This window comes from Euprymna scolopes, chromosome 23, assembly GCF_053919585.1.
Source record: "Euprymna scolopes isolate OS-2025 chromosome 23, ASM5391958v1, whole genome shotgun sequence".
NCBI lineage: Eukaryota > Metazoa > Mollusca > Cephalopoda > Sepiida > Sepiolidae > Euprymna > Euprymna scolopes.
In genome coordinates this window covers 70,852,663-70,866,492 of record NC_136504.1, presented here as the reverse complement: position 1 = coordinate 70,866,492, position 13,830 = coordinate 70,852,663, and the positions used below count along the sequence as shown (strand labels likewise).

The 13,830-nt window shown below is 30.1% G+C and overlaps 1 protein-coding gene across 1 annotated transcript in view; it reads left to right on the top strand.

Annotated features, from left to right (window-relative positions):
* The window catches only part of LOC145245985 (AP-3 complex subunit sigma-1-like), a 72,801-nt gene that overhangs the window by 16,938 nt on the left and 42,033 nt on the right, over positions 1–13,830 (top strand). Inside the window, exon 2 of the mRNA XM_080107777.1 lies at positions 2,599–2,690. Coding sequence (XP_079963903.1) covers positions 2,599–2,690 — 92 coding nt within the window. The remainder of the gene's footprint in view (positions 1–2,598; positions 2,691–13,830) is intronic.

The following is a 13,830-nucleotide window of genomic DNA, read 5'->3' as shown; positions in this document are numbered from 1 at the left end:
GATTGGAGTTCAGACGAGCACCTGCCATGAAAATAACGATAAAACAAGGATAGGCTCGCAACGTCTCTTCTGTGGGAGAGGGGTTGCAGGGTAGAGAAAAGGGCATCCCCCACTAAACCACGAAGTCTATTTTGTACTCTGTCAAGGCATGATAGGCTGTTTTTGGCAGCTCCTGCCCAGATATGGCAACAGTATTCCATCCTTGGCTGTACTTGGCTTTTATAAAGATAGAGAATTGCATCAGTAGTGAGATATCTTCTTGAGCGGTAGAAGGATCCCACCATCTTTCCTGCGACCTTGGCAACAGACTTGATGTACGTGTTCCATTTCAGATCAGGAGTAAAGGTCAAACCCAGAAGCTTGTCAAAACACGGGGCCTCACCCAGACGAGAGCCATCCATCACAATTGATGCCAGCTGGGGATCAGAGCGTTGATGATGTAAGGATAGGAGTTTGGTTTTAGATGCATTAAAGGTAACTAGCCACATCTTCCCCCACTGAACCACGCGTTCGAGATCAGAGGAGAGAGAATCCGAGAGAACTTCGTCATTTACAGCCTTTGATGTGTTGCCGTAGATGGTCGTGTCATCAGCATAGATGTCAACGAATGATTTAAGTATGTGTTTAGGGAGGTCATTGATGTAGATCAGGAAGAGAGTTGGGCCGAGGATTGACCCCTGAGGGACTCCAGCATTTATATTGCAGGCCTCCGATTTTTGTCCATCTACCACTACTCTTATGAGCCTATCGGAGAGAAATGATTTAATGATTGAGAAAACATTTCCAGTTATACCGTAGCTGGAAATCTTGTGAAGTAGACCCTTATGCCATACTTTGTCAAAGGCCTTTGATATGTCAAGAGCAATTGCCCTAGAAAGGAAGCCTTTGTCAAGAGATTCACTAACCCTGTGGGATATAACCGTCAGCACATCTGCGGTAGATCTTGCAGAGCGGAAACCATATTGTGTGTCACTAAGAAGGTTGTTTCTGCTGAGGTGGTTGACTATTTCTCTATTTAATATTGATTCCAGTAACTTACTCATAACACAGAGAAGACTTATTGGTCTGTATTGAGAGGGAGATGACTTATCACCTGAATTCTTAAATACAGGGCAAACTGATGAGGTCTTCCAGGGGGTCGGAAAGCACTTCTCCTTAAGGCAGCGCTTAAATAGTTTCGTAAGTATGGGAGCAAGTTCTGGTTGAAGCTTTTTTAACACTATAATTGGGATGCCATCAGGGCCAGTTGCTTTACTGGAATCTAGGTTTTTTATTAGCTTGGCGACCTCATGCACGGATATTTGTATATTACCTAGCTTGTTCTGTGTTATAGGAGGAAATATGGGGAGTTGATGGCCTTCGTCGCATAGGGTAGAATTAGCTGCAAAGTTCTTTGCAAATAGTTTTGCCTTGTCTGACGCTGACGAGATAACCTCTGGTCCATTGATAATGGTTGGGATAGAACGCACACTTCTGTTCAGGATCCTATTTGTTATTTGCCAAAACTGGTGGGAACCAAGCCGTTGATCAGCTACCTTGGATTTAACAGACTGGGCATATAGCTCTCTTGCATTTTTTATTACTCTTTTACAGTGGTTGCTGGCAGTCCTGAAAGCAGCTTTAGTCTCAGTGCATCTATTACGTTGGTAGTTATGGAAAAAGTGATTTCTGTGCGCGATAGCAGCAGCACATTCTGGGGAGAACCATGGCTGGCTGTTAGGTTTTTGTTGGAATTTTTTTGATGGTATGAATTGGTCTATGCCTACAATTAACCATTCGGTCAGATCTGATACTATAGAGGACACTTCCTTTTTAAACATGGAGTGCAGAGGTAAATCAGATATGAATGTACGGAAGCTATCCCAGTCAGCCATAGAGTATCGGTATACAGTACGGTGGAGGGGTACGTCTGATGGCTTCTTACATTTTGTTTTTATCTTAACTGATACGACGGAGTGGTCGGAGGATCCTAAAGGAGAATGAACGGTACATGAACATAGCTCAGGGGAAGTTGAAAGAAAAAGGTCTAAGAGGCTTGCATATTGATTGGGTGTATCGGGCACACGGGTGGGTTCGCGAACAATCTGAGTGAGGTCATAAGCAATAAAATCTTAATATTCAGTTGATATAATAAGACAATAAAATCTTAATATTCAGTTGATATAATAAGACAATAAAATCTTCAAATGGTATAATGAGATTATAAGAACATTTGAGATTGCAAAATATTTTAGAGGGTGATGAATAAATCATTGGAGAAATAACTTTAGTAACAAACTGAACACTAATCTAAAAATTGAACAAATCAATAAAATAGAAACAAACAATTTTCTGTAATTTTTTGTGTAGATACATATTTTTGCCTGATATCTAAGTATATTAATGAGTTTTTCTGTTAGTTTGAACTGGCATATTTCACCTGTGTATTCCTAACCACAAACAACTTTCTTTCTACATTAGATGTTTTAATAGTTTTTGGCTCTTTCTGTTTTTGATGCCAATCTTCAGTTCAAGTTTTCTATTTATAGACATTGCTATGTTTTGGGGCAAATGATTTTTCATCCTCCTTTTTCAGCTAATTCTTGTTTGCCTTTTTAGCCTGAAGATGTGCAACAGCAGATCATTCGAGAGACATTCCACCTGGTATCGAAAAGAGATGATAATGTGTGCAACTTCTTAGAAGGTGGCACGTAAGTAATTACTTTTCTCTTTTTAGTTTATACAGTGTAACCCGGATATAAGAGACCGAATATAAGAAAAACAGATATAAGAGAGATTTTCTCTAGTCTCAAATTAGAACCTGTGTTAATGTACAGTGTAACCCGGATATAAGAGAGATGCAGGTGCAGGACAATAGGTCTCTTATATCCAAGTTACACTGTATAAGAAATGTAATTGACATTTTTCATCTCCACTAAATTAGTCAAAGTCCTGTTATGATTGGAAAGCCACCTCAACTTGACCCACCAATTTGACATCATCTGATAATAATTGCAGAATATTCCTACATAATTATCGCATACACATAGAAACCATTAAAAATAATAAAATAACAAAATTAAAATCATAACGCATACTGATGAAGGAGGGAGCAATCATTTCCTTTTGTTTTAACTTCTAATAACGCATGACGATATTTGCTTTCCAATTATTTCATTGAGATAGGATCGAACTAATGAGAGTAGAAAAATTAAATACATGAATAACAATTTGTATGGTTTCATCAGCTTCATCTCACAAAGATCATTTACATTCGTTAACAAACATTTATGTAAATGAAGTGGAACGTGGATGACCTTTTCTGAAGTGGAACCGGTAAACCCTTACAAATTGTTATTCATATACTTGATTTTTATTTATCGCCAGGAAATAATTACACTCTGAAAATGTTTCAAATTAAAATACTAATCATAGAAAAGCCTGTTATCATTATAAAAAAGAGAAAAAAAGAAAAACTTCAAAAAGAAGAGAATATTATTGTTAATAGTAAATTATACAGATTGGTATCGGAAGCACCAGGCAATTTACATGAGGTCATGTTAGTGTATAATAATTATTAATGTATAACTATTTCATAGCTCAATTTGATTATCCTGGGTGAGAAATTATAATCTTTAAAAAATGACCCACTTTTTGTTAGTTTCTTTATCAAAATGAGCACTAACTCTTTATTATCATTTAAACTTTACCAAATTATAATAAGGTAATGTGTGAGTCAGTAATAACAATGTGTGAGTCTTGATATGTAACATGCCTTTGAATCAAAAGAATCTTAGATATTGTTATTTATGTTTCACTTTTAAAAGTTCAGCTAAGATTTTAGTTTTTTGACTGCCAAACTTCCAAAATATTGATAAAAAAATCACATTTTTTTTTACTCCAAAGAAGGCATATTGCCGCTGAAGCATAGGAGCTACTGTGTTAGGCGTCAATTTAGGTAAAAATCTTTTCAGTATCTAGTGACCTCTACAGTGAAGGAGTATAATTTAGCTTCTAATCGAATTGGTTGGGATATTTATGTTAAAAGTGCAGTAAGTTCATCAGAGCACATTTTTTGCAAGTCCTTGAGATGCAATTTTTTTTTTTTTGTATTTTTATGTTGTGATTTGTTTTATTATTAGTTTATTTTAACGAGGACTATTTTTCAGGATTTTAGTTTTCTAGAAACACAAAACGTGTGGATTTGCTAATTTTTGTTCTCTCTGATTATTACTAATTAAAATGTGTATGTGTCCAACACAAGCATCACTTTTTATTTTAAATTTAATTTATCAGATTACACATTGTAGTCTGAATTTCAATACTAATAAGAAAATTGGCTCATACATAATGTCATAAATACCAGTCAGAAACTTTTCTATGAGTTGGATTTTTATTTAGAACTTTTTATTTAGAATTTTAACTTATCAAAAAAAATTATTTTCGGCTTCAAAAGCCAACATTCTCTACAAAATTAGTTGTAACTTTTCCTGTTTGCATCAGATTTTAATAAAACTAGTGTTTTCTGATCAGTTGATGGTATGTTGTGTTGGGATGACTAATATTTCACACTTCATGTCTGCATTAGAGACTCTGTGGGCGTTTAAAGCTAAAAGAATGTCAAATTTGGAAAAAATTGAAACAAAATTGTCACAGAAAAAAATGCGCATTCTTGCATAGCAAATCCCCAATAAGCATTTTTGATCTAGTTTTCTTTTTTTTTTTCTTTTTTTTCTGAAATCTACATATGGCACTTTCTTGCTTGAATGCCTTATTTTGTGTCTTGGGTAAGTGAAATTGAAATATAACTTTTTTTCTGACGGCCTAAAAAAATTTTGTCACAAATTTTTTTTGCTAATTTTTCACACAAAATGGTGCTCTAGTTCGAAAAATGTAAGTTAGAAGTATGTAAACCCTATGTGATTTTGAAAGCTAAACTTATTGGCTACCGACCTAACCACATGCCTTGGTCTGTGCGTGTGAAGGGTGGCTGAAAATAATTTTAGCTTCACATAAGAAAAACTTTTTCATGGAGACTTTAACATTGTTTTAAGAACTCCTTTGAGAGACACAATGATGTTTGCAGTGATATTTTTCTTTAAAATTTAATTTAATACATTGTAAAAGTAAAAAATAAAGTAAATAGAAATACAAGTTATATTTATAATTCCTTCAAGACTGAGGCAATTATTTTTTTCCCAAATCAGTGCCACTTTTGGAAGAACTGGATTTTACCCACATTTAAAAATGATCTTGTAACTTTGCCCTCGTGAAGACGAAGAGGCTAGTAAATAACTTTTCTTTGTTTTAATTAATTGATATTTGGCAAAATCTCTAAAATGTCAATATTTTTAAATTCTGAAAAAAAAAATGGATTCTTTAAATATAATGATAAATCTGCATTAATTAGAATCGGTTTTCTGAGATTATTATATCAAAAAACAAGAAGCAATCGATTTAAATTTAGGTGCACTGGCATGTTTTTTAAAAAATTTTTTTTTGTTAAAAATTTTTGTGAAAAAAATAAAATCTCTTTTTAGACTTGGGGAAAATACTTAAAAAAAAAAAAAATTAAAGTCAAATGTAAAAAGAAAAATACTCTGACCTACAAAAACTCCATCAGCATTTCCTGGTAGGAACGCCTCAGGCGATCAGCGGTTAGCCAATCCATTTTAAAGATTCTAAAACTTTTTTATGTGATATGCAGCTATTAAAATTATATGAAATTAAGAGTTAAAATTTTTTTAATTGTAATTTCATTCAAAATTCCAGTCAAACTTAAAAACAAAAAAAAATTGCCTTAAGTTTGAAGAAAAGATTGTGCCTTGGCACAATTTTTTTTATGTCTAACTTAATTTACAATGTATGATCAACTCTGGTTATAGTCAGCTAGCATATTTCCTAACTCCCTGTGTAGCTGCTATCGGAAGCGGTGACAAGGCAAATCAGTTCCTTTGCTTTTTTCTCTCACACCTATATCTCTCCTGTGCATGTACTCTTTTTTTTTTATATATATTTTTTCGATCATTCTTTTTGTATTTGATAATCATTAAAAACTTTATTTGGTTTTACTTTTTTAATTTTTTTAAAAATATGATTGAAAATGCTTTTTGCACTCTTTTTTAATTTTTTTTATTGAAATCACTTTTAAAATCTTTTAAAACTATTTCGGGAATATTATTTATTGGTTACGTTTTTGTATGATATTTAAAATTTTATTTTGACGTCAATAATTTCATTTGTTATTTTGATTTCAATAATTTTATTTTTATACTTTCATTAACAGATACTTATATAAATTAAAATAAAAAACTTATTTTTAAAATTAAAAAATATTTTTATAATTTGATAAACATTTCTTATAAAATTTCAAATAAAAACTTTTATTTTTTTAATTTTGTTATTAAAAGTGCAAACAAAGACTAAAAGTGTTATTTATATCTGTATAATTTTGTTAATTTTCTTTGTATATTTTCCAATAATGTCTTGTTCCTATATTTTATTTCAATAAATCGCTTCACAATAGAAATACTAAAGATCAATAAATAAAAGTGGAGAAACAGATTTGCCTTGCCACTGATTTTGGTTGCAGCCACGCCGGAAGTTAGGAAGTTTGTTAACTAACTATAACCTCAATTCCTGCTGATTAAAGCAACTTTTTTATCAAGCGGAACTAATCTAATTGTTTGTCTCATTTTTTTTAGGCAGGGGCAGGGAGGAGGGTACTATTTAAGAAAATTAAACTGGCATAAAAAGTAAACAACTATCTTCTTTTTTTTTCCGCTGGGAAAGTATCCTTAAAACATATTGGATTGGTTTTAGTTTATCATCATCTTTATGTAACAAAACAACTCTCAAACCAAAATTGCATCATTTCCAACAAGGTTTAAAATGCATGTAAACACAGTTTTAGTTTGATGAATGTTGTCTGTTCAACTCCATTTTACTTTTGCTTTTAGTAAATAATTTCATGGGGCTCTTAAAATATGGATGTTTGGTATATCACTATTGTAGTAATTTTTTGAACCCCCAAAATGATTGTAATTATGCCACATTAGTCGGTGCGGTCATGTATTTTATGAGGTCTGCCTGTTTTGGATCAGGAGTCCTACTGTTTTCATCAATTATCTGTCCTATATATTCACATTCTTCCATATTCAGTTTAAGCCAAAATTCTTTTTTTGAACACTTCAATTACATGTTTCGCACGCTCTTCATGATTTTTGCTTTTTGTTAGAATATCATGTAAATGAGCTATTGCAAAGTCCAGGTCTGTTAATATTGTATCCATAGTTTGTTGAAAAATTGCGGGTGCCACCTTTATTCCATATTTTTTTATTTTAAATAATCCTTTATGTGTATTAATGGTTAATAATTTGGCATACTTTTCTTCCACTGGGATTTGCAAATATACTTCTGACAAATCTAATTTAAAAAATATTTGTCTACCATTTCATTTTGCAAAAACTTTTTCCATTGTTGTAAGGGGCTAATTTATTTTGAACAGTCATTAAAGCCAGTACAATAATTAGTACAAATTTCGATTTTATTTTATTTTTCTTTACATACAGAATAGGTACTGCTCAAGAGTTGTAATGTGCTTTATTTTCTATTAGACCCTGCTTTTCTAGTCATTCTAGCTTCTTATTCATGATTTCTACCGACGCATAGGGTACTAATCTTTTAGGTCAGAAAATTGGCATTACATTTTCTTTCAACTCAAACTTTGCCTTAGCTTTCTAGCAAAATCCAAATCCTAAAATATTTCTGGGAAATTTCTTTAGTTAAAAGATTTTTTTTTTTTTTTTTTAGTTTATTTGAATTTCTTATATCATTTATTTTATTACAGAAATTTATTGGAATGTTCATTTCCAATAAATTCAGTGAATTTCACATGACAAAACCTTTTAATCATTTTTTTCTTTTCTGTTAAAAGAAACATTTAAGGAAGTTTCACCCATAAATTGTAATCTGTTACAAGTAACACGTCTTGCAATTTCTTTTAGTTAATTAGTGTTAAGACATTTTATTTTTTTTCCCAAGTCTCTGCATTAGTTATGGAACTTTCCCAGTTGTTGTTTGTTCAGCTGTCTACTATATGATATTTTCACCTTTTAGTTTTACCCTCTTCACAGTTTTTATTTTTTGCTTTGCACCTACACTTAGAGAATATGTCTTTTGAATCTAAAAGCATAGCATTTTTGTTTTTAAACGGACAGCCTTGATATAAATGTAATTCCCCACAGTTGTACTTTGTTTTCCTTTACTATATCACATTCTTTGATTGATTTACTTTTTGCATTGTCCACTCTCAAGTTTAGGATTCTTTGGCATTTTTTTTTGTTAAGTTCTCATTTGTTTTTTTTTTGGCACAGTTTAAGCCTTTAATGAATGTTAGACATGTAAATATGTTGGATGTTATCTTATTTAACTGGAACTTTTCACAATGCCTATTTCATGAACTTGCATATGATGTGTAATCTTTCAAATCTTTTTTCGTCAAGTTAAGGCATTGCCAGCGATTATTAAAACGTGAGCTTTGTTCCCCAAATATCTTTGTTCCTATTTGTATTGTTTCTTGAAATGTCACATCCTGACACAATAAATTTGCATATTTTTCATATTATACTGGCTCAAATTTTCCTAATAGAAATCTTATTTTTTTCTTGTCGGGCCAGTTTTTAGTCTTTTTCAAAAATTTCTTGTTACTTGTAAAAATATGCTTCGAATCTGATTTCTTCTGGTTTGGAAATAAAATCACCAACTGAATTTAGTAGTGAAAGAGTATTTGAATTTTCAGAATTATTTTCTATTTTTGCCAAATTGTTCTAGTAATTTCTCAAAGTAATTTCCTGTCATTGAATGTTTTCAAATTTTTTCCCAACTTTTCCACTTTATTTTGGTGTAATTTCTCTTGTTTTAAAATTTCCATTGAACAGATTCTGAAATCTTCCATGATTTTTTTTGTTTTAATTCTTGAAGAATGCTTTAGATTTGTTAAACTGTTGTTGGTTCCTAATAAATTTGAATCCTTCTCTCATCTATCTGTTGCTGGTTTATAGTAAATTTGAATTCTCTGATATATCACACAAAAAGAATAAGACAGAAAATGTAGATAACTGCTTTATTGAATAATGGAATAAGACATATTTACAGATAGTGGGTGTTAGTAAAAGTCCATGTTACTGGAATATCCACTCCTCTGCATGCTCTGTGAAGTCATATCATATGAGCCATGTCAGGACAATATTGATAAAACAACAAAAAAGAGAGTAAATTTTTTATATTCATTGCCATAAAGTAAATAAAATATTCTTACCATGATTGTCTGCTCACCTAGGTTGCATTGTTTCAGTCCATTCCAAGAGAGAATGAATGACTCCTCAATAAATTCACAGATAAAAATGTAAAAGGAAATCCAATTGTTTTATTTCACAACAAGTTGGAGTTTATTCAAAATTTTTTCTTTCTAAGTCTTAAACAAGACAAAGTTGACTTGTCCACAGTTAAAAAACCACTGGCTCCTTAGAAGTTATTCTTGAATGGAATCCAGAAGTTGAAATACAACTTAAATCAGAACCAGTCAGAGCAAATAAATGCCAAAATAAAACTTTTAAAATTTTGAGAATCGTTAGCAATTCGATTATCGACTACATAGTGTTGATCAGAATATTTCCTTCATTAAGAGACAAAATCTCAAACCCATGAGCATGTCCAGGTATGTAGGTTTACACAAATGAATCACATTTTACACATTTTCTGTGGTCACACCTTTGTGTATCTGAATCTTTGTGTCTCCAAGTTTGAAAATCTTATCTCCAGAATTCCATGTGGACAAATTTTCCATTTTATTTTTGTTTCTTCTTCAGTATAATACCAATCCGACATAAGAGTCCAACACCAAATAGGCAAGTAATCTACACCTTCAACATGGTCTTCTTCGTGTCTGGCCAATTCACTCACATAAAACCCATTGCAGTACAATCTCGGTTGATTAAGACAATATTTGCACGATAATCCATACATTTATTCGTTTAACTATTGATATCTTTTCTTTCTTGAGTAAAATAAAGTTGAATGCATTTATCTATGGTCGGCCAATGAAAATGATGATAATTTGTTTTCTAACCAAAAAATAAATAACTCTAATTCAAAGAAAATCCATCCCAAATGAGAGAATTATCCAATGTTAATGAATTTTTAAGTATTTATTTTATTTTATTAAAAAACTTCTAGAAATAGTATTTTTAAAAATTTTTCAGTTTTTTGTTTTTTTTTGTTAAGTCACTTAAATTATTTTATCTTTCATTTTCAGAATAAAATCTTATAGCCATAATCTAGACTTGGTGATCACCATTACAAGATGCAAATAAAAAAAAATTATGGCAGTTAATATTTAAAACTCTTAAAAAGGTTTTTGACTTTTGACTATCATTTTCTGTTATCTTTAAAAAATTCTTTTCATTTGCACTTTCAGTATCTCTTTCTAAAATGATCACTAAATTTCGTTCATGAAGTCAATTTAAGTGACCTAAAAATTAAAAGAAAAAAAATACGTTATATTAAAATTCATTTATTAGTTAATAAATACTGAAAATGTTATAAATTCTGTTTTTTAAATTAGTTTTTTAATCGGGAGTTTTCAGTTTACTCGTCCCTACAATAATTTTCAATTAAGTTTGATACAAGGCAATCTAGAAGATTTTTTTTTTTTTTTTACATAGGCATCACCACATTATCAAGGCCCAGAGGCCACTCAAGGATAAGGGTTAAAGAGTGTACAGTAGAAATTGGACAATATAGTAATCATTAGTAATGAAAATTTGGTAAATTTGATAACTTATATGGAACGGCTCATCAAGAACTTATTTACTTTAGACTTGAACACAACCATATTGTAGTCAGCCGGAAAGCAGGAAATCGGAAGACAATTCCACATGCGTGCAGTTCTAAGAAAGAAGCTTTGTTCATGGAATCTACGTTTAGGTTTAGGCACAGATAAAGAGTGGGGGGAATTATTGATAGTGTTTCAATACTTTAAAGATTATTTTTTATTTGCTAACTATCTTTTTTATTTTTTATTTGCTAACTATCTCCAAATTATCTCTTCTGGGTAGCATTTATTCTATTTCCTGCAGGATGTTTTTGTGAATGTATTTAAATATCATCATCGTTAATATTTTTATTTGACACCTCAAAAGCTTTTGACGTCGGATTTAATGCAATTCTATACAACACTTTTGGAGTTAATAACCATCATCATGACTATCATCACTATCAGTAGTAGTAGTAGTAGTATTATAATGTTGAACAAGGGTGCTTTATGCCAAATTTGGAATTTTTATAGTTTTTAATATTATTTTTAGTATAAGAAGAGACAGTAGCAGTATTAAAATTTTAACTCCTTAATACATGCCAAGGTTGCATTGTGTCAGATTGGTGCAATTCCGACAAGTAGTTTTAGAATTAATAAGGTGCTGACAGACCAAAAATTCTTAATAATAATGTAGATTTTAATCAGCTATTTCCATTTTAAGAATGTCTGTTATTTCCAGAAGATGGGAGGTGGTATTTATAAAAAGTCTCACTCTGTTTTTTATTATCACCTTATTCAATGGCATGTCCTTTTATTAGAGGAATCTTTTAACTTCACTTTTCAAGAAATGGCAAATTCAAATACTACACATAGCATAATATCTGGTATCTCACTCTCTCTTTCTCTCTCTCTCTCTCTCTCTCTCTCTATATATATATATATATATATATATATATATATATATATATATACTCGGGTTTTTTTTATATTCAAAAGTAATGGACTAATGAATTCAACGAGGTTGTTAGATAGTGCTCAATAAAAAGAGCTGATAATACTTGTTTATTGTTATATAAACATGCTCACATCCCGCTGCTACAAACAGCCACTTGTTTCAATCAAACAACAGATATCATCAGGCAGCGACTTGACTATTCAAAAGTTCAATGAATAATGGATTTTTATTTTAGGTAGGAACTCTTTAGAAGTTGGAGTTAAAAAACTTAAAACACAGGACTTTAATTAAATAAAAAAGTAAAAAGGGAGAGGCAATTTAAATAAAGTTAAAAGATTACAATGGGGAGAGAGTGATTGAGAAGAAAAAAGGAATAGAGACAGAAATAGAGAAAGAAAATATAGAGAAAACAAAATAGAGAGAGAAAGAAGAGAGAAAATATATATATATATATATATATATATATACACATACACACACATACACACACATATACATACATACATATATATATACATACATACATATATACATACATATATATATACATATATACATATATATGATATGGAGAAGAAAAGAAAAAAGAAATAAAGGGTTATAATAAAGAGAATAAGAACTAGAAGGAAAAGGAAAGAATAATGACATCTAGTTAAATAGAGAAAGAGAGAAAGTAAGAATTTGACAGTATATAGAAAAAGAAAAAGAAAAAATCTGCGTGTCAACCAATTTATGAACAATTATACAATTCAGTAATGAAACATATTATTACAAATACAAACATAAGATACAATCCAAGCGTCAGAAATTAACGTGTCAAAAAAAGGCAGTGAATGTATTCGGCTATCATATTTATCCTCTTACATACGTCCACGAGTAAAATCAACGCAATTCAAACATACGTCTACCATTAATTAGGCCCTTTATGCTAAATGATATAAGTTTAAAGTTTTCGCGTTTTTATTAGATAAATATATGAATAAAAGAAAAAAATAATGATAAAACAATATTAAAATTATTATTAATAACAATAAACATAATAGTAATGATAATAATAATAATAATAATAATAATAATAATAATGATAATAATAATAAAAACAGAATAAAATTAATATTTATTATCTTTTTAATATAACATATTTAGACATAAGAGGGGATTAAATAAATTAAATAGGTCCAATAATTATAAATAAAAAACTACTAATATTTATGTATATAAAAAGAATATAATACAAATATATATATATATATATAGATATATAACCACACACACACATATATATACCCAAATATACACACACATACACACATATATATATATATACATATATATATATATATATACATATACATGCACATAAGTAAAGGTGTAACTATACTATTAAGTTGGAAGTTTAAGTTTAAGCTATTTAAGTATAGATATAAAGTCATATTAAATCACAAAATAATACATTCAATACCAGATTACTAATAACACGGATACAAGTACACTTACCTATAAATATATTCAGGCAAAAGAAGTAATTAAATCAACGAAATACTCAAAAATAGCGACGCACAGGTAGATAGTACCCTAATTAAAAATAATAAAATACATATGTATATACTCACAGAGAACCAACCGACATACTAATAAGCATATATATATATATACATACATATATATATATATATATACATATATATAATCTTATGTATACACATACATACAAAAAATACACAAAAATATGCACACAATCATATACTAATACACAACAACGCACACACACATATATATACTCACACATAAATATGTATAATTTACATAAATTATATATATAGAAATACATAAGAATACAAATAATTTGGCAAGGGTACAGATAGATGCATACACACATAGAAACATACAAATGGATTGAATAAACATGGGAGGGTATACCAAATAATATAGAAATATATAGATCTAAGTACACACGGTCATAAAATAAATACATAGACACATACATATACACATAGACACACATGTATATAAGATAGGAGAAGTAAAGAATGAAATCAGGAGAGGAGAAAGTATATTAATAGAATATTAATAAATTATA